At 39.8% G+C, this 22,165-nt stretch overlaps 1 protein-coding gene, 1 long non-coding RNA gene and 1 pseudogene across 2 annotated transcripts in view; all 3 read right to left on the bottom strand.

Annotated features, from left to right (window-relative positions):
- LOC132397529 (scavenger receptor cysteine-rich domain-containing group B protein-like) overlaps nt 1-6,526 on the bottom strand; it is a 56,649-nt gene extending 50,123 nt beyond the window's left edge. The window contains exons 1-3 of the mRNA XM_059976378.1: nt 6,516-6,526; nt 5,069-5,118; nt 3,907-4,218 (exon numbers count right to left, since the gene is read on the bottom strand). Of these exons, the coding sequence (XP_059832361.1) occupies nt 3,907-4,218; nt 5,069-5,118; nt 6,516-6,526 (373 nt within the window). The remainder of the gene's footprint in view (nt 1-3,906; nt 4,219-5,068; nt 5,119-6,515) is intronic.
- A 415-nt stretch (nt 6,527-6,941) lies between these two features.
- Nucleotides 6,942-10,350, bottom strand: LOC132397451 (deleted in malignant brain tumors 1 protein-like; annotated as a pseudogene).
- A 74-nt stretch (nt 10,351-10,424) lies between these two features.
- On the bottom strand, nt 10,425-13,789 carry LOC132392644 (uncharacterized). The gene is made up of 3 exons (XR_009511612.1): nt 13,660-13,789; nt 13,078-13,184; nt 10,425-10,635 (listed from the first exon to the last, which is right to left on the bottom strand). It is a non-coding gene; the product is annotated as an uncharacterized LOC132392644 (long non-coding RNA).
- Nucleotides 13,790-22,165: the final 8,376 nt, after the last annotated feature.

Genomic DNA, 22,165 nt, shown 5'->3' with positions numbered 1-22,165 from the left:
TAATTATGTGACTCTGCCACCGCACGAGGCAGAGCATTCGAGGCATCCATTGAACTCTGAATTATAAAATAAAAATTGTCCCTCACATCCGTTTGGAATGCATCCCTTCTCCCCCTGAATACATGCCGCTTGGTGTTTGACATTTTTACGCAAGGGAATGGATTTACCCTGTCTTCTCTACCTATACCTCTCATAATCGTATAAAACACTCTGAGGACTCTCGCTCATCAGTCTGCACCGCTGCTGAGAAAATAACCGAAGTTTTTCCAGTCTCTGATGAAAGCACATCTCCTCTGAAGTAGGCAGTATTGTAGTATACCTCTTCTGCAGTCCTTCCAAAGCGTGAATACTCAGACACGAAGGACCAGTGAGACATTAAAAAAAGGAAGAAGAGAGGATCCTGAAAACAACAGACTACTAAGTCTCACATGAAGTAAAGTGAATTTGGTGGAGAATATGTCACAGAATTGTATCGAGCAATTAATTGTTGTGGGAAAATCTTTTAACGTGTTTAGACGGTGCTAAACCGGCGTTCTGAAGGGGCTAGCTTTTGAGCTGCTACTGCTTTTAATTTACCTAAATAATTTGGCTAAGCACATAGAAAATATACTTGTAACACCTGCCAATAACAGCGAACTAGTGGGATGGGCTGATAATATTAGGGCAGCAGAATCAACGCAGTTAGATTTATCTATGTACAGGTGTCAGCTGATAAAAGGGAAATAAAATATAATCTATGGCATATCAGAAGTAGAAGTTTTCAGATATCAACCTAAAATGTGGTAACTTGATTCAGAAAGTGCTAAGTATGACAAGGATTTGTGTGTCCTGGTAGACTCATTGCTACCAATATTCAGACAGTACACAAAAGTGATCAAGAAGTGTTGTAGAATTTAGAATGATATAATACGATCCGTGGAGTTTAAGTATACAGGCATTCCCCTTAAGTTGTATAATGCCATATGAGGCCACAGCCTTGAGTACTGGGTACAATTCTGTATGGTGGAAGAGATGTGAACGCACTGGAAAGAGTCCAAGTACCGGTGACTAGATTCATTCCATATCTGCAGATACGAGGTAACGAAGAAACATGGCAAGATTTAAATCTTTTTAGACGAAGTAGAGACAGAGACAAAACTGACATGATAGAAGGGTTCAAAATCATTAAGGACATCAGCAAGTTCGATGCCAGCTACTACTTTAAAACTATTCCAGCATCAGGGACTCGGGACCGTAGATGGACACATGTTAAAGGGAGATTTCGAGTAAAATCAGAATGTATTATTTACACAGCGAGTTGTTGACGCATGGAAAATACTACCTAATTGTGTAGTTGAGAGACGTAATTTAGAAGTTTTCATATATCATCTCGGGAGTTACTTTAACAAACTTTATGAACAGTATTTTCTCAAACTATGTTGGGCGGAAAGATCTATTTTTGTCAAAAACTTGTTATTATTCTAATGACCTAATATTTTCCAGCATGTTCGAATCCATATTCCTGTATGATCCGGCGGTGCATGGTGAAACTTGTGAAATTTGACCCATTTGCACTTTCGGACTGTTATTATCTCCAGTTTTATAATGTGGATAAATTCCAAGACATCAGTGTTCCCTTTCATGCATTCCCTAACTTGTGTGACCTTTTTGCATATAAATGAACAAGTGAAAAATGTAGGTACTAACCGCAGAAATTGTTCGTGATTGTGACCATTGAGGAACTCTGCAGAAGAAAGAAATGCATTTCTGAAAATTAATTACAGAAGCACAAGGAGGCTCCAAAATAAAGTACATCAGTTGAAATCAATTGCAGCTTTTATTTTGCCTTGCCGACAGATTGGAATTCAAGGAGAAGGGGTACGGTGTTCCTGGAAAGCATTCATAGTATCAAAATGGACACCTTCGATGGAAAGGAAAAAACCTGCAGGATTGTCAGCTTGAGATGTGGGAGAGAACGATGGCGTAACATTAACTAATTATCCAAAGAACAAAAAAGTTTTATTTTATGATTGTGTATTGAGACGAAATCATTTCCTGCCAATGTGATGGCAGTATTCAGTCAGTATTTTTCAGCTTCGGCAGCGGATCCCGCCATCTGAAACAAGGCAGATAGTCAAAGGATAGTTGCGTACCAGCTGCAGCTTATCAACTAGCATTCAAGCGGATATACAATGCATACAATTAAAATCTCCGATTGGTCATCGCAGATGCCATTTTCTAATAGATTACTGGATCATATAAATGCAGTGCAGGACAATTTCCCATATAGCTCTGCGAATGCAAAATAAAATATAAAATAACAGTGATGCGATATCGATTTACTTTTATACTTCAGAAATTTTCAGATAATCTTCGGATTAATGCGGTGAACATATGTCACAGCATATAATATAGCTTAAATGTGGAACTCCTGTCCGTCTTGCGGGTTCGGTTCTACTTTGAAAACAAATTCGCAATGATTTTGAACTCACCTCTTTTTGCTGCCGTTTTCCACTTTATCGTCATCAGTGCCAATAGCTCCGTAATGAGGAGGATTCCAAGAATTATGCATACGGCAACCATGGGGCAATGGTCTCATTTTCTCGTACTAAGAAACAAATTGGCAAAAAAAAACAGAACAAGCAAAGCAATTACAAACGGATGTTGTAATTAAATCAATCGCAACATTTGTTTATGATTGTACATCTTGGGCAGAAGCTAATGTCTCAACAAATCTACACTTACTATCGGATAATGGCAAAGTGATTAAGAATACAGTGTCTCCATTACAATCAAGATCATGCATTGAAGTCTTTAGGTTTCTCCACAGAGAGCATAAAATTCCATGCCAACAGCAGAAACAGCTTAATACATTTTAATAATACTTAACGTCCCTACACTGTACAGGGTGTGGGATTTCCTGAAGAAATCCCTAAAACAGCATGAAAAAATGGTGAACCTTTTAGAAAAGCACGTCCGTGTATTATAGGTTGTTGTTGTTGTTGTTGTTGTTGCTGTTGTTATTATTATTATTATTATTATTATTATTATTATTATTATTATTATTATTATTATTATTATTATTATTATTATTATCATCATAATTGTTGTTGTTATTAATATATTGTAGATTGAAGATTGGGTTGGTTTTGTGAGATTAAGAAGGTTCACAATTTTTAGATCTAATTGCTTTTTTTAACATACGTCTCTACTACATTGAAAGACAGATATCTGTTCAAATCAAAAGCTTTGGCTAATGCGTTGTGTTAGAAATAGCATAGGCGCAGAAAATATCGCGAGCTCTAGATTGACCGAGAACGTTATTAACACTATCAAAATTGTATTCCAGTGGAATGCACACAATGGATGTCATGTGTATCATATTAGAGTAATACCTTGTCTATGGAAGTGAGTATGCATAAAACACAATGCTACCTGCTCCACACACGGTTGCGACAGGTTATTTGACTTTTTTTTGCATAAACCTGGTCATAAATGCCCAATCTACTGTAAATTCTGAATCAACTAAATTTTATGAATTGACATCTCACGTGGGTATCAAATGGTAATAGCATTACATGGACTTTTTATCCAATTAACGAAGTAACTTAATAGCAAAACACTACGAAATTATCCACACAACTTGCTCTCGCACAATACAAGATATATCATTTAAAGATAAACTGCACCTCAATAAAATTGCAGGAACAACACGTAAATAAGGGCGCTGAAGATGCTGTTTGGAATTCTAGCTGCTAAGATTTTGTTAGTAATAAATGTCTGACAAAGATCCAGCCAAATGAACCTGACTTGCGACCAGGATCAGATTTTCCGGCAGAAGCATTTATTTAGGATTTTCCTTTCTGGAAGATTAAACAATGAGGTAAATGAAACCTTTGAGGAAAATGTGATAAGAGACCAGCATACCGGAACAAAGGACAAAGTCATCTTCTTTGTGATCACAATCATGCTGACCGAGTGGTGAGGTATGACAGCTGGATATGAAGGATTCAGTTCCTGTGCACTTAACTTCATCGAGCCAGATATCACTGTCACTCCGAGTAAAGGTAGAAACTCGTGGACTCCAAAGCGAACGTCCGCAGCCTAGCTGTCTGCAGACGACATTAGCATCGGCCATATCCCAGGAGTCATCACAAACCGTGCCCCAGCGGTCAGCGGACAGTACTTCCAACCTTCCAGAACAATTGTTTCTCCCGCCAACCAGTCGTAATGTCAATTCTGAGAACAGGTGTAAAATAGCACGACTTAACATTTACCATTAATGCGATTAGAAACAAGATAACATAAAGTACACTGAAGATCCTGTGGTCAAAGCAATATTTACAACACCCTGGAGGAACTCAGCAGGTCAGGAAGCATCCGTGGAAACGTTGACTGCTCGTTTCCACGGATGCTGTCCGACATGCTGAGGTCCTCTAGCGTCTTGTACGTGTTTCTAGAAAGAATAGAACATCTGCGAATGCTGGAAATCCAAGTTACACATTAAAAGTTCTGGAGGAATTTAGTAGACATGGCCGCATGTGTGGAAAAGACTACGGTTGACGTTTCGAACCCCGACCCTTCAGCAGTACTGCTGAAATGTCTCGAACTGAAACGTCGACTCTACAACTTTCTTTCTTTATTTTTTTTTAATTGAAATTCATCATCAAGCAAACATTTCCAAAAGATGTATTTCAGACATTGTACATATATATCATATAATCAAATATATCACAAATCTCCACAAAGTACCTATCTGAGGTATACACTTATAGAAAAGAGTGGAATGAAAAAAAAAACAAGCAAAAGGAAATAACTATGTACAAGTAGGGAGTGATTTTTTTTTACAACAGATTCATTGATTTGTGCGAATACATCAGGCCTATGAGGCATTATGTAGTTAAACCATTTTCCCAGTATGAATCAAAGAGTGTGTGTGTGTGTGTGTGTGTGTGTGTGTGTGTGTGTGTGTGTGTGTGTGTGTGTGTGCGCGCGTTTGCGTGTGCGTGTGTGTGCGCGCGCGCGTGTGTGTGTGTGTGTGTTGCATAAACCGCAAGCTACATATGGGAAATTTCGCACAAGGAATCACCTGGTAAACGATCAGTTGCAGATCCTTTTCCTCCATTGCAGAAGTTTGCACTGTCGGATCATTCCGGCATTTTGATTTCTGTTAAAAAAAAAACATTTTGAAGGCTAAAACCAACTGCCTTTCATATGTCAGCCATCATTTCTCTCCTACATCTGCCTTTCTTATGTACCACCATCTGTCGCTTTTCTTGTTTTACCTGCACAAGCAACAGCTGCATCCTCTGTCTGGTCACAGTTGTGTTTTCCCCATGGGTTCGATTGACACGGTCAAAGAGTCGACTCCTGTGATAAACATTCCATCTCATCGAGCCATATGTGTCCAGACAGTTTTCCATATTTCTCGGCGTCAATTTTAAATGAATTGAGTGGCCTATATTTTAGTTGTTTACATATCACTTCGGCATCTTGCTTGTCCATTTTCTCGGAGCACACTGTTCCCCAGGTCCCATTGTATTGAACTACCACTATCCCTTCGCAACGATGAGGCCCTTTCACTAGACGCATATCTTTGTGCTCTGTGGATACAACTGAATAGGTATGAGGAAGTGTAATGTTTTTTATATGGAGTCAGTAAATATTCATATTGAAACTAAAAGCTATTACACATGTTCATTATCTGAAAGATGGTAAGAAAATGTTTGAAATATTCAGCGTGAAGTGATTGACTGACACGAATGAGCGGACAGGGGAATCAAACATTGATCATTCCCTTCCGACTGCTGGAACGGTAGGGCAGCAAATTATGCTGCCAGGTTTGCAATCGTGTTTGATGTTTCGGAATGTGTCCACTATTATTCTTTAAGTGCAGCGGTTTCTAAGGATTGATACAAGGCGATGGTATCATATTTTTTCCCCGTCTATGACAAGCAGGTTAAGAGCAGACACCCTGAAAATATATATGATGCTGTGAAGGACTCCATTACCCACATCATTATTTCCAAGTGAAATGGCTTCATGCACTCCTCTTCAGTGCCCAAACATCACTTCCGACAAATGGCACTTTACCATGTTACTGCAGGAGGTCAAATACTATCCTTCTCACTTATGGTTCATCGAACTTCCACGGCCCTATGTAGATTATCTCGGTAAGCAGGGATGTAATTGTACTTACTTCAATCATTGTAACGTTGTCCGTGAAACAATAGTATGTGCTCTACGTTGCGTTATTTCTTTCGGGATGACTTGCGTTCATTCCAAAAGAATGACACTGAGTGCAATTTCAACTTATCACACAGTTGAATTTATCTTGCTGATGCCACTCTATTAACATTGACAGCCTGTACCATTACATTGAAACACAACGCAGGCCTGGGGACAAAGAGTAATTGAGTTCTTGTACAATTCGTTAATTTTAGGAAAGTCAATGCGTTTACGTATCAGATCCACGTCCGTCCACCGTACATTATTTTGTCACAAATCCCACCGCCCCAGCCATTAATGCGACTGACCTGCTGGGCATATTCTGATAGTAATGTCAGCTTCCGGGGCAGGTTTAATCATCATTGTCACTCTAACAGAGGTATTTCCTTTCACCTTATTCATCTTTCTCCCGTATTCAATGTGACTGAAGTATCGAGAGACAATTTTTTCACAATCACTTGAAAATAAACTTGTGACCAGGAACTGATAAAGTTATTTGCATATATACTTATTTTGTGGACGATTAGTGTGTATTATCTCGTCTCCTTTGTAGTACCTGGCTGTACGAAAAAGTATATAAATGAGTCGGTAATCAATATCACAGTGATATTTAGGTTGTTTCTAATGGAGGGTATGATGATATTTACTTTAAATATTTACAGAAATATAAATGTCCTTTGAGAATCGTAGAAATTAGAAAACAAATAAAATCACAGAGTGTTTGTGGCTGTTGACTAACCGAAGATGAAAGGGATAAAAATTTTACAATGATCATCATAGTTAATGATCGCAGCAGGCACTGCAAACTGTTCATTACATCCCCGAAAATAAGTCTTGAAGTTGGGAAAAATCGGCAGATTAAATTTATCCTTACCAGAGCACTGAACGGTCAAATCTTCTTTGTGACTACAGTCGTGTTCGCCCCACCTCGTTGACAAACATTGCCAGAGATAGGACTCATTACCCAAACATCTGACTTCATCCAACCATAATGGACCAGAGCTGCGCCCATAGTAGCCAGGAAGTTTCTCCTCCAATGCATTTCCGCAACCAAGTTGCCTGCAGATCACTTCAGCATTATCCAGATTCCAGGAGTCATCACAAACTGTACCCCAAGTACCACTGTAAAAAATCTCGGGTCTTCCGGCACATGTATCTCCACCCCCAGATAGCCGTATCAGCATGTGGCCTGTTGAGCAATCAGTTAGCGATCAATCTCACATTCAGAACTTGTTCAGAACAGTTGAAGCTATTTCTTTCATTATTACTTTATGACGAAATTCCACAAATTTAGTTATCCAAGAACAAATGCTGCAGATGTTTGAAAGTTAAATATTTGCAGTCAGAAAATGAGATATATTTCAACATGTCAAGCAGCAACTGTGTGGCGGACAACCGTGTTCATGTTTCATGAATTTCGATATGATGAAACCGTAATTATAAATAGGGTATCTTTTGAGCTTCGAAGAAATGATAAGCGGCACAAATACACACACAAAGTATCAGTCATTGTATGCTAATAACTGGAACAGAAACTGTTTGCTGTGAACTATAGTGGAAATATCTTAAAAACAGGTGTTCAATGCAAAGTATATAAAATAGTAGATAGGGCTGTAGGGAAATGGACAAAGAAGAAGAGAATTTACTATGTCCACAATACAGGAATTAACTATTCTTATTTTCGTTTCCGATCAACTGCACTTTGCAAATCTTAAAATGTGTCCTTTATTTAGAAAATCGATCTCCTGAAAGGCCAAAGTCAACAAAAAAGTTGTTGCTGTTATTGTTTTTTTTTTCCGTTTCGCCCTATTCAGTTTCGTCCCGATCTCGAGACTAATACAATTTGTCATTTTACGCTAATGTCGAAGTAGGGTCAAACTCTCCTCCAGCAAGAAAGTTGCCCGACCATTCGAGGACAATTTCAGAATTCCTCCAATAATACAATGCCGTTCCTTTAAAAAAAAACAATTTGCTACTTCTGTATTCAAATATCGACATGCTGAGCAGGTATGGTCTCTAAGTAGGAACTGCACTTTTCGGGCTTCATGCGTTTTACAGATAAAGTCATTCAAATACTGGACTGCACTTTTCGGGCTTCATGCGTTTTACAGATAAAGTCATTCAAATACTGGACAGAGTAGACGCGTTACCTCACCATGTGTTTACTATATTTTTGAGGGGAAACTACTGTAAAACGAGCCCTTTCACGACAAATTATCGCAAAGGAATGACGGGAAAACCAGAAAAAAAAACATTTCTGCATTCTTATTGGCCGAATACATGACATGGGGTGTTTGGGAATTTCCTCCAGAATAATTCAGCATAAAAAAGCGACAGAACTGGCGCTGTTCCTGGAATTGTGAACACATTTGCACAGTACACTGAAAAACGTCGCCGACCCTACTGCACACGTGGAGACATGAGGGAAATTTTCTATGTTCAATTATGGTGCATGATTTAGACTAGAATTGTCAGCATTCACTTTTTGCCTCTACATAGGCTTCCTTGAGCCTTTCTGACTTCCAAGAAAGTTAGGTTTTGGTCGCAGAAAGTTGCGTTTCTATCAACTGCGTCAGAGCCAAGCAAAAACAAGTTAAATGTTGTTACCCTCTTTTATATCATATTATATACATGTTACAGCATACCCTATATGCTGTTACCCAAACATATCAGAAGATACCTGTTTAAAAAAAACACACTGGAAGTTACTGACAACTCTGGCCTCAAGTCTCACACTTAGTTTGAGATACCTAATCACTTTTTCAGCTCACCCATAATGCCTCTCATCAGTGTCACCACTAACAATTAAGTCTCTATCCTCAGTTGGCCTATGTTGAAACGCTAACCCATGCATTTATCGACTCAGAGTTAAACATGTGAATCCTTACTTAACTGAGCGCTCATTCGGCGCTCTTCGTTAACTTAATTACATCCAAATCATTAACTGCTGGATCACAAATGTTAATTTGAAGAAGCGCAAGTATTTAATAATTTGGCATGATCATAAGTTCGGAAAAGGTTGATTTTTCCTCAGAATTCTTTCTCCCCTTTCCAAGCTAGCCACAGTGCATCCCTTCATCCTGACAATTTTTGTTTATATATTTTTCCAACATTATATTCCGAGTACCCACTTGGATATACTGTTTAGAAGGAGACTGCTTTTGCAATTAATTATGCGTAATTTCCTATATGTGACAGATTGCTCAGTTGAAGGGCATGTGGTTAAATAAACGGCTACTTGATATAGCGCAACAGGGTGGAGGAGTCTGCGGAATGTTCTGCGCAAAATAAAATAGAAAAACGACGAAATAAACGCCTAATTTATGTGTGGAAATTATGGCCAAAAAATTGGGTTTTGATTTATGCGACATCACGATGACAATTTTAACAAAATATTAATCTTCATAACTCCTTCACGGAAGGTCAATAAAATGGCTAAGAAAGGAGGATTTCAGCAACTCCCAACTGCACAAAAGGAGAGCACTGCAGAAACGCCAATACCAGCCCGAGAAATTTCGTTCCTGGGAAAGAAAATATATTCGAAGATTTGCTACAATTAGGCATATCAAAAAAGACTGACACAGGATAGAAGACTCCAACGAGCTTCGATAGTCGGTTTTGCCCAACAATTGGTTGGCTTAAGAAAGAAGAAGAATCACTCTGCCCAGAAGCTTACAAATTAATGCTTGATTTTGTGTAATATCAGAACTATTTCGTCACCTGAACACAGAACTCCAACGCTAGTGGCTTCATTAGACAAATGACTGCTTGTGAATCCGCTGCAATTTCGTAGCTGCGACTCGTTTCCTTCACAGTGAACTTCATTCACCCATACGGGAATTTCAGCCTCTCCGTACCTCGAGGAGTTGTAGGCGGATATAGCGGAATGGCAACCCAGCTCTCTGCAGACAACTTGGGAATCCATGATGTTCCAAAACTTATCCTGAACTCTCCCTCAGCTGCCATTGTAGTAAATCTCCATTCGGCCATCACAGCGGCTTCCCCCATTTGTTAGTCTGAGCGACCAATTTTCATCTGCAAAAAATGAGAAATGTTAGCCTGTTCAACGATTGTTTGTAATTGATTTTTCTTTTCTTCAATAAACTGCTGTACCTGAGCAGACTAGACCAACATCTTACTCATGTGAACAGATAAAGCGATTCCAGGCAGAAACTGGATAGTCTGATAACCGTGACTCGTTCCCCCGGCACCTGTAGCGTTCTTTCCATACAGGACCTTTTCCTTCACCAAAGTGCGCACCTCCAAGGCCCGCAGTAACTGCACCACACTTTAGATGTTCACAGACTACGGCAGCATCTTCCAAGGTGAAGTATACATCGCAGATTGTTCCCCACTGCTCTCCGTGTAGAATTTCCACTCGGCCAGAGCATCTGTCCTTTCCATGCACCAGTCGTGGTCCGTGTTTCCCTGTGTTATTTGCAAATACATACACTCAATTACATTCAGTAAAAAAGGTACAGAGGAAATTAACGACATTGCTGCTATGTTTTTCTTTTTTTTTTACTTGCTGTCATGTACGCCGTCAAATGCATTTGCGTGAAAAGTATAATAGTCACGACATCTATATAAGAAAAAGCACGTGAGGTTTATGTTTTGTGATAGCATGCTAAAAGTTTGTATAAATTCTTCTAGGGTTTGGAGTTTTCAGTAAAATTACAATGCTTGAAGTGTTAATTTACTGCGAATACCTCAAAGCTATTAACATGATTTTTTTTAATGACACACACAGCAGACTTTGCTGATTTTTCAAAATCTTGCATATGACTGACATTTCTCTATTCAAGTAAACAATTACACTTTTTCACTTAGTATATTAGAAGCCATTTTGGTCACTTCTGTGGCTCGCATGCGTCTTTCCGCGCAGTACTTTCGCAGGCTTATGACTGCTTACATTTCCACTTGCATTCGCTTGAGCTGTTAAGTCTGCAAATATTTAATGTTCTCAGTGAATGCATCCACATATTGTAGATTATAAATATCTGGCGAAGTACTAACTATGCAGGTACTTCCTGTGCACATTCGGCAGAGTCCGGCTCTCCTTTCTTCATGATTACATCAAATAACGATAAGGTTGTTTGATCCCAAATGGTTTGTTTACTTTAAGTTCATTTTCTCCGTTTTTTCAGCAACCTGCGCTATGGGACTTTATTTCAATTCAAGTAAGAAGTTAAACCTTCCGAGTTTCACCCTCTTGGCTTGCTATATATACCTTCGAATAAATTGCATTGATTAGTTGAGCATGATTTATCTTTTACCAATTCGGCATATCTCCTTGCATATTTTCCAAGTGTTCAATATCACATACATTAATATAGTGCCAATTACACTGGATAACAGTGTTTTTCGAAAGTATAGCTTCTTCAGAATTTTCTTTGTTTTGTTCTCGATAGACAATTCAAGTTGAAAACAAGAATAACTTCAGACTAGGTGAATATTAAGAAAAAGTAAATTAACTTCTGTTGAGTAAAATTTGATTCGGTGCATAACGGCATGACACATTGCCAGTGTTCATCAAAGCTGATAATCTTACATAAGTTATGTTAAATTATACTCATTGTCGGAGGTTTTTCATATTAATGGAACAATGGATTCCAGTTGTCCTGACAGTACTTCTCCATGACCGACATGCCCTCTTGAACAATTTCCACATGATCGTCACTGACAGTTCCAAGATTTGAAGGGAGTACTCTAAATCGAAATTAATGTTCTTGTATTCTTCAAGCACGTTGTCAACCAGCTGCACATAGATTTTTGCTCTGTTGTTGCTAAGTAAAGTTCGAACAATATTCTTGAGAAGCTTCCATTTAATTTCCCAGTTTCCACTAGAAAGTAGTTCTTCGAATTAATGCCTTTGATGGCGTGTTTTACTTGTGATCCAATAAAAACGTCTTCATCAATACTGATTTCAGTTATTCTGATTTGAATTATGAACTGAAATAAAAATAGAGCCGATTTCAAAACGGTGGTTGGTGATGGGGAAATTCCATGGCGAGTTTCATGATCAGTAGCCCAAAATTCACGAGACACACCTAAAAAGAATCAGGAAGCAAAATCTTTGTTGTCCAGTGTTTTTGATAACAGGCCAATTGGTCGATCGTGATCTGCAATTCTGTCCCTCAGAGAGTAGATGCAAATGATTTCCCTGCAAACTGCAAGAACGATTCAGGAACGTGGTATAATTCACTTGATTGACATCATCCCACCTTCTTTGATCTCATTTTTTTTCCAGCCTTCATGAAGGGTGTCGGTCTGAAACGGCAAACAGTAACTTTTCCACATTCGCTGCCTGGCACCCTGTGACCTTCCAACATTTCGTGTATGTTTTACTGAATTATACCAATGGCTGTTATAAACCATTTGCAAACGTATGTATTGTTACGAAGCATGAACAGCTCTGATTGTCAAAAGGGTGCAGAGTTGCCCTTGCCTTCCCGTTTGGAGAATCACAAACAGTTACTGTTGCTATGCTGCTAAAGAGAGAGTGATTTAAAATAAAACATGCTGGAATTGGAACATCTGCTACAGATAAGAGAGAGATAAAGCGAGGGAGAGAGACTTGTTGATTCAGCATATTATGACTTCTGAAATACTTATGGCTTCTGAGAGGGTTATTTATCTTAAACCATTCTGTTCATTAAAATTCCTCAGTGGACAGCTGGAGTGGGCTGGTTTGATGGACACAGCCATTCAAAATTGATGCACAACTGAGTAGGAATTAAAGTGAGGTCTGGGGAGACACCCCTCAGACACCCCAGGAGACATACTATTGAGCACTGGTTGTGTGTTGCAGTCCACGTGAAGGTGTAGGGCATCGGAGACCGAACAAAGATATCGCTTAGTTTAACTCACAGTGTTATAGCAGGGTCGGTGGGAGCTTGTGTGCGTGTGTCCACTCATGCCAGCGTGACGAGTCCACCACAGAAGAACGGTCTAGTTGACGGACAGAGGGGTCATACCTGAATTTCCACAACAGAACGACGGATCAAGAACGTGAAGGAAGGTTTGCTTGCCTGTAACTGTTACTGCTCGCTCGCGCTCTCTCTCTCTCTCTCTCTCTCTCACTCTCTCTAACATTTACAACACAACAACCAACATCTATCTCAGCACATATGAACTGAACTGAAATTTATATTCACATATGAAAATTCATTATCCCCTAGACATCGATAGAGCTTGTTTATTGTTGATTATTATACCCACACTTTTAGGTTTATTATTGCTAACGTGTATTATCTATATATTTGCATTATTGATATTGATTTGAGTATTTTACTAATGAACACTGTTGAAAATAGTACCACCAGACTCCAACGGATTTTTCTCTCTTGGCTGGTTAGACACCCAGTTACGGGGTACGTAAGTATCGATAATTGATTTCTGTCTACATACAATAGAAGTTTGATTATTGCTTGATCTGAAGCTGCTACTCACCAGAACAGATCACAATAACGTCCCTTCTGTTGTTGCAACGATGAGTGGCTGAAGACATGGCACAGTCCGATAAGCTTGATTCATTACACTTACATTCGAGGACATCACTCCATACAAGCCCAGTTCCCTCTGCGAAGAAAGCCCCTCTCCGCACGGACACAGCAACTCCGCATTGAAGCTGATTGCATACCACGTCAGCAACATCCATATCGCAATGCTGGTAACACACAGTTCCCCAGGTTTCACCAATCTGCTCGTCCAGTCTTCCAGGGCAGTGGTCATATACAGACACTAACCGTGGTACTCTATAATCTAAAAAAGATAAATATAGTCACGATACACATCCCTATAAGGACAATTTAGAGAGGAATACCTCTCACCTCCGCGAGTCGCCGTTTGAAATTAGCGTGCTCGCTTTGTCTCACGAAGTTAAAACTTAATGTCTACTTCCATCCCCCAGACACTGCAATGCATTCTGTTCATGCTTGCAATATTGTTTCATCGCCAGATTAAACAGTGTATTGCTCTCGTTTACAAAAAAAAAAAAAAAATAGCTATTTTATGGGCACGGAATACTTGGTAAACTTTCAATATACCAATGTTGATAGAACCAATTTTAGCAATCCCTCTAACATTGGTTCATACTGTCGTATTGTTCTTTTGCCGACTTTACTTTTTTCTAATTTCAACATGCCAGACCTGCACCGTAACCATCACCTTCCCGATTCTTCATTGATTAAGTTAAACTATTATTACTTTTGAACATATCTCTTTGCTTTCCCGTCCTTACTCTTTAGTATATCCCTGCTGGATTTATTGGAAAAAATATGAAAGTCCTGTTCCGTTTCCAGAATTCTCCACTCAAGATTTATTCAATTTGTTCCAGCCAGCTTAAGTCGGGGGCTTTCCCACGTTCACACATGTTCTTGATAAGTAATTATGCCGGCCATATTCTCCAAACAGTTTATTTCAATTTTCCCGCACTACATGTGTATCTCTCTGAGCCTTGCTTACTGTAATCGCAGTTTTAGAAATTTCTTAAATGTATCATCGTATTCCTTTCACCCTTTCATTATGGAGCGCTTTCTAATATTAGTCATGAACTGTTTCAGGAGGGAACTTGCGATCTAATTTTAAATACTTGCCTCCCTGCGTTTGACATCTTTGAGCATAGGACAAATAAGCTGAATGCCATTTGTATCTGAACCTCGAAAGTTTAACAGCTTATTTAGAATAATTTGCATACTTCCCAGAAAATTATCTGAATAATTCAATGAAGTGATGTATTAAAAAACATAGTTTCGGTTGCGCAGGGGATATATCAAAAGTAATTCAGAACTTCGCCTGTACTGCGGCTAGTAAACGATAAGTAGCGAAAGAAATGCAAGTAGCCTGTCCTGTGTTTTTGAACATGGGACAGGTTGAAAAAAGTTCGCCCCACTAGAAACTGCTGTTCCGAACGATGAAAATTCTTCTCTGCAACTTTACAAATCACAGTTTATTTCCTATATAAAATTTAGCGTGGGCGCAGGCCAGCTTCCATTTATTCTGCTTATGGAGTACGTGCTGCTGTTTGTCAAAATCCCCCAAAGCACAGAACATACACTGACTACAATTCTCCTCATCCGAATGTCCTGATGTAGTGGCTTGGCCGGACACAAGGAAACTCATACTTTGCCTGCCGAGCATCATTTTAATGCGTTAAATTTTCCATATATATTCTTATCTTGATCGCAGAACGTGCACTCTTTTGTCCAACCCAAAATTTTCTATGAACATAAATATAAACTGTATGAGTACTAAATTATTTCTGCAAACTTCTGCGTACACGTACCGGAGATAGCGATATAAGCTGTAAATAAAATCAGACAAGTGCTCATAACGGCCACATTGTTGCCACAGGGAGACGGGTGAAGCGGTAGAACTCTATCCAACATTCTCAGAAATTATATAGAAGTACCACACTCTATCTGTAACATGGAATTCACAAATCCGCAGACCATGAACTGAACGAGATCTATCAAGCCGAAAATTTGTTTGAAGAAAATAATTGGCCTGTATGGTACCCCCACTAACCCAAACAACAAGCAAACGGTTCAAACGGATCAGCGTCTGTTTACACCTGGATAAACCAACTATTTTGGTTGACTCCTCACTTACCAGCTTTCATCTTTCCAACTACCGTCTAATAATGCAACCTTTCAATGAAAAATTCTCTTAATTGTATCACGTACCCATTACTGGTACTACATAACTGAGCTGCTAATGATAACTATTAGACAAAAGAAGTCCGGCAAGGGCTTACTGTGATTCGGATTGACATCTCTATGATCTCCATAAATCTCTAGCAAAAATATAACTAACGACGTCACACTGAGAGTCAGTAACCACAATTGCTCTGATAGTCCATCGACGTTCTTTACATCACTGTTCTGTACATTTACGTGGAAATCTGCGCTCGGTGATATATGCATTGACATCCCGGAATCTGTGTAGGCACTGGAGATGTTTTTATTTTGACATAATGTCAGCATACGTCATGGGAGATGTAGAACTTGGTTTTTCGTCCAGGAACCTGCTTCGGGACTAGGGAATAGGTTAGAATAAACATGATATGCAGAGAAGAGAGCACTGGCCGAAAACGTACTCTATTGACAAATGCCCAACTGATGCAGCTTATCTAATGTCACTTCAGGTTTTCCGAACCTCTTTCTTCAAAGAGGCTGATTGACCGGGTGTACAGTACTTGCGCCGTGGAGATACTTATTTAACTGAGAGTCTGAGGATACAAATAGAAATCGTGATTCTGAAATGACAGTAATAATACGGATATTGCATTTAAGTACACATTTCTCTGCAATCAAGGTCAGACCTTAATATGTCAGGTTCAAGGCATTCAAGTGGTAAATAATAAAAAAAATACCAACAACAACAACAACAACTGCGGGTGCTAATAGACAAACGCTCGCTTTTACCGGCGCAGATAACTCCAGCATCGTAGGAGTGTGAGTAGCCATACAGGGACTATGCTTCAGATTTACAGTCCCGCAGTGCGCTCTCGTTCCCGCTGCACTGAACATTCGTCGTTACAACAGGTCCTGATCCCGGTCCGAAGTAAGCTCTACGAGGAGCTTTCAGAGCTTCTCCGCAGCTCAGCTCCCGACACACCACATTTGTATCGTCCAGGCCCCACTGGTAATCCTCGACAGTCCCCCAGTATCCCTTGTAATTGACTTCCAACGTCCCTGCGCATGGACTGCGCCCATTTGTCAGTCGCAACTTTACGATTTCTGGAAAATATTAGATAATATAAAAACCACGTGTTTAATGTGCCTATGAACTGTTTAATCTCAGTCGCGCTTCCAGCCTGGGCTGTAAATGCCCTTGTGTGCCACCTTATTGATAACGGCATAGGGACAACAAAGGGATTGTTACATGTTATTGTTACAATATGTAGTAAGTTGTTTAATAGTCTGCACAATCAGGAATCCGATAATTCCTTAGAGCAATGTGTCTTTAAGGGAGGTAAGAGGAGAGATGATAAGCTGTTCGGTTTTGTAGCTTGCTAAGTTATATCCTTAACCACTATGAAATGGACCCGCAAACTTGATGAAAGGTCAAGGACTATCCTGGACCAGAGCGCAAAGGGCAAAGAAGTCGAATGAATCCTCACGGAAAACTATTCTCTTTGCTTAAAACTGGAAAAATCAGAAGCAGAAGGTTCTGCTGTAGGCTCGTTGTACGGACTAAGAGATCGCCACTCTGTCCTCAGCTCTGAAGAGGAACTGAAGACTTGTAGAAACAATGAAAGTCATAGTTGGGAGCTCAATATCAACGGATATAAATTGCCTTGAACGGACAGGCAAGACGCCAGAGGCGACAGTCTGGCTCTGCTGGTTAGAGGTGGAATTACATCTTTAGAAATAGTGATATCGGATCAGAAAACGTTGAATCTTTGTGGTGGAGTTAAGAAACTGCAAAGATAAAACTAACAAACTAAACAAACATTATTGGAGTCATATATATGCCTCCAAACAGTAGCGAGGATGTAGAGTTCATACAGAAACATAGATGAACTACAGCACAGTACAGGCACATCGGCCCAAGGGCTGTGCCGAACATGCCCTTCCTTAGAACTAACTAGGCTTACACATAACCCTCTATTTTTCTAAGCTGCATGTGCCTATCCAGGAATCGCTTAATAGACCCTATCATTTCCGCCTCCTTCACCCCCGCCAGCAGCCCATTTCACCCATTCACCACTTGCTGCGTAAAAAAAAAAACTTACCCCTGAATCCCCTCTATCCCCTCTGTACTTACTTCCAAGCACCTTAAAACTATGCCCTCTCGTGCTAGCCATTTGAGCCTTGGGGAAAAAAAAGCCTCTGACTATCCACATGATCAATGCCTCTTATTATCTTGTTTACTTCTGTCAGGGCACCTCTCAATCTCGGTCACTGCACGGAGAAAATGCAGATTTCACTCAACCTATTCTCGCAAGGCATATTCCCCAATGCAGGCAACATGATTGTACATCTCCTTTGCACTCTTTCTATGGTTTCCACATCCTTAATGCAGTGAGACCAAATAATTGAGAACAGTACTCCAAGTGAGGTCTGACCAGGGTTCTATATAGCTGCAATATTACTCTCGGCTCTTAAACACATTGGCACGGCTGATGAAGGCCAATGCACCGTAAGCCATCTTAACCACAGAGTAGCAACTTGAGCTGGAGAAGAAAAGTAATAACGGTAAATACAAAATTGTAAAGTTGGACGTCAGTGTGCAAGGGGATAAGGAAAATTAGCTTGACCTCGGTCACAAGAGAGCGAATTAGAGGAATGATGCGTGATACTTTTTTAGAGGTTTTTTAGAGCTTCTGCCAGCTTATAAAGGGTGTTGTGTAATAACTCAGGTCTGATTAGGATACCTAACATAAAGGAATGCTTAGGAAGCAGTGATCAGAATATGATTGAATTCATACTGCAGTTGGAGAGGGAGAAGCTGAATTGACATGCATTGGCATTGCACTGGAATAAAGGGAATTACAGAGGCATGAGAGAGGTGCCTGCACTCGCAGTTTGGAGGAGGATACTGGCGGCGATGATGACAGAGCAGCAATGGCTGACGATCACAAGGCTAAGGATACATGTACAACAGAGGAATAAGTTATCAAATGGCAGGGGCAGGCAACTGTGGCTGATAAAGAAGGTTAGAAACCAAGCCAAGGAAAGGGAATATATGGTGGCAAGAATGGAAAATGGATGATTGGGAAGCTTTTAAAATTCAATGAAAGGAGCCTAACATTTGTTAGGAAGCGAAAGCATTAACTATGAGAGTAGGGTAGCCAGTAATATACCAAAAAATTGTTGTTCTTTTCAGTTATGTAAAGAATAAAAGGAAGATGAGAGCTGGCATTGGATCACTGGAAAATATGCTGGTGTGATGTTAAAAGGGGTACAAAGAAATGGCAGATGAACCTAATGAGTCCTTTGCATCAGCCTTCACTGTGGAAGGCACTAGCTGTGCCAGAAGTCGGTGAGTGTCAGGGAGCAGGAGACAGTGTAATTGCTATGACAGAGTAAAAAGGAGCTAGCTAAACCCAAAGGTCTCAAGGTGGATATGCTACCTATGCAAGCTGGTCGACATCCCAGAGTCCTGAGAGAGAGTAGAAAAGAGATAACGGATATGTTGGTCATGACCCTTGAGGGATCACTTGATTCTGGCATAATCTCAGTGGACTTGAAGATTGCAAGCGTCACCCCACACTAAGATGAATGGAAGGAATAAGAAAGGAAAATATGGGACAGTTAGACTAACCTTTTTGGTTGGCTGGTTGCTGGGGTGTATTATTAAGGATAATATTCCAAGGAGTTGGAGACTAATGATAACATAAGTCAGCATGCTTTCTGTCAATGGAAATCATGCTTCACAAATCTGTTACGTTTCTTCGAGGAGTTAACAAGCAAGTAGTACTAAGCAGAGTTAATGGTTGTCATTTACTTGGATTTTCAGAAGGCTAAGATTCGACATATGAAGCTGCTTGGAAATATAAAATCCTATGGCGTTACAGGAAAGGTACTGGCATGGTTAGTAGAATACCTGACAGGCAGGAGGCAGCCAGTGGAAATAATATAGGCCTTCTCTCGTCGCTTGTGACTTCTGCCGGTGACTTGATGTTTTCCTTGGGAGTCTGCATTGTGACCGCTACTTTTCATATTGTTTTTCATTGATTTAGATAATGGAATTGATGTATCTGTGGCAATATTTGTGGATTATGCAAAGTTAGCTGAAGTGGTAAATAGTGCTGAGGAAGCAATGCGATTGCAGCAAGACTTAGACAATTTGGGAAAATAAAATGGGCAAATATGTGTCAGCTGGAATACAGTGTTGGGAAATGTATGATTATGCTTTCTAGTAAAAGGAACGTTAGTGCTTAGTATTGTGTAAACGGGGAGAATGTTCAAACACCGGAGGTGCAGGGGGAGTCATATGGCTACTTGCAAGATTCTGGGAAGGTTAATTTAACCAGAGAAAGTATGGGAAAAATAGTAAATGCAATGTTGGCATGCATTTCCTAGGGAAAATTATATGAAAAGACGTTATAATGCTGAGCATTCACAGGACAATAGTCAGGCGCAACTTGGACGCTATATCTTAGAAAGAATGTCTAGCCATTGGAAAGGATACTGAGGAATCCTACGGATGATCCCAGAAATTAAAATTTTAACACATGAGAACGGGTTGATAGGTCGGGGAAGGTACAACCTGCAATTTGGAAGAATGCGTGGGGATCTCATTTAAGCTCACCGCATGTTGAATTAAAAAAAAAGATAGGGGGGATGTGGAGAGGATATTTCGTACGTTTGGGATTTCTAGCATTATAGGGCACAGCCCCAAAGCTGAAGGGCGAAAATTTAGAACAGAGGTAAGGAAGATTTTCTTTTAGCCAGAGAGTAGTAAACCTGTGGCTTGCTATGCAAAAGACTGCTATGAAAGCCAATTCCGTGCGTATATTTAAAGCGGAAGGTGACCGTTTCCTAATCGGTCATGGCATTCAAGTCTGTGGCGAGAAAGAAACTATACGCGTTTGATTGAGATTCGCGAAAAGCCTTGATGGACTGGCCGAGCAGACTCGATTGGTTGAATGACCTAATTCAGCTCTTATGTCTTAAGGTCTTATGAATCAAAAGAATCATGCACATAACGCTATAAAAATAAAACCAGATTACCTGATGGGTCGGGCTGACATTCCGCAGGGCTGCCTGAAATGAAAGAAAATATCATAATTCGATATAGCTTTCTCGGGGTTATCGGGAGACCGTGTAGGATTGTAGATAGCGTAAGTGGTTTTTAATTTAATGAAAATGTCAGCGGGAAAACATTCCAACAGTGAAAAGAGACAGAGCGGCTGATCAGCCAAAAATAGTTTTTCTCCCCTTTGTATTCGTCTTCCAGCTGTTCGAGCAAACAACTCTAATTCTCACGGTGCTTTCTATGTAACAAAATTATTTTAAGGTCAAATGATATCAAAATGTCTCTTCTTGGCAAGCTACAAATCATCAGAAATGATGATAGCTGCTGGTGAAAATATTCCATCGGCCATTATGGTACAATATGCTGGAGAAGGCATTGTAACGTTCTCCTTCGCGTGTAACGAACGCCGAATTTAACGTCGAGATAAACCACAGTTAATAAGAAACAGATAGCAGTAAGATTAACCATTTACTGTTCACTCTTCACATTAACATATGGTGAAAACTGTTGATAAAACAATACAAGATTGATACAGTATTTGTTCCTTACTTAATATCACATTTCAATTGTAAATACTTGCAAAGGTGACTATAACTACATTACACTAAGGTGCAGTATACAGGGAGAGTTTACCTGCTCCATTGACTACTTTAAATACACTTCCATGCAAACTATCCGCGACACTTTAACTAACGAAAGCATAAACATTATCGACTGTCGTTACTTCTAACACGATCGGCATTAACATCTTAGTTCAATATATCGATTATCTATTAACTTACAGCGTTGCTCTCACTGTGATTTCTCATGCCTGCAAAACAGCTTCTGCTCAGGTGAGCCTCGTGGTAAGCCCCCACCCTCGCGCTAATTTCAAACCGGTATTTTCGCTCAAGACGAGGCGAAACCGGATGTGACGTCATCGCATGCCGATATATTTTACATGCAATGAATATACTTTAAACACTTCTAATTCTAACTAGAAAATACTATCGAATGAATTACTAAGCAAAAATATTATAAACTAAATAACTGTCGTAAAGACAGCACAGGCATGCTTAGCTCGTCTTGCTGCTTTTATCACCGATCCAACTAATGGAAATTCACTGTCCTTTGCAGCTCATTGTGATGTTGTTCTTCCTATAGGAAGATGATTTGTTTTCCAAAACACAACCCTCAACACTGAAGCCTAGAATCACTGTGACTACAGTGATCAGTTTGCAATATAATAGTCTTTTTTTGAATTCTGTTC

The sequence above is a fragment of the Hypanus sabinus genome, chromosome 1, assembly GCF_030144855.1.
Source record: "Hypanus sabinus isolate sHypSab1 chromosome 1, sHypSab1.hap1, whole genome shotgun sequence".
NCBI classification, from domain to species: Eukaryota; Metazoa; Chordata; class Chondrichthyes; order Myliobatiformes; family Dasyatidae; genus Hypanus; species Hypanus sabinus.
The sequence above is the reverse complement of the archived record's forward strand: the minus strand, read 5'-3'. Positions and strand labels throughout refer to the sequence as shown.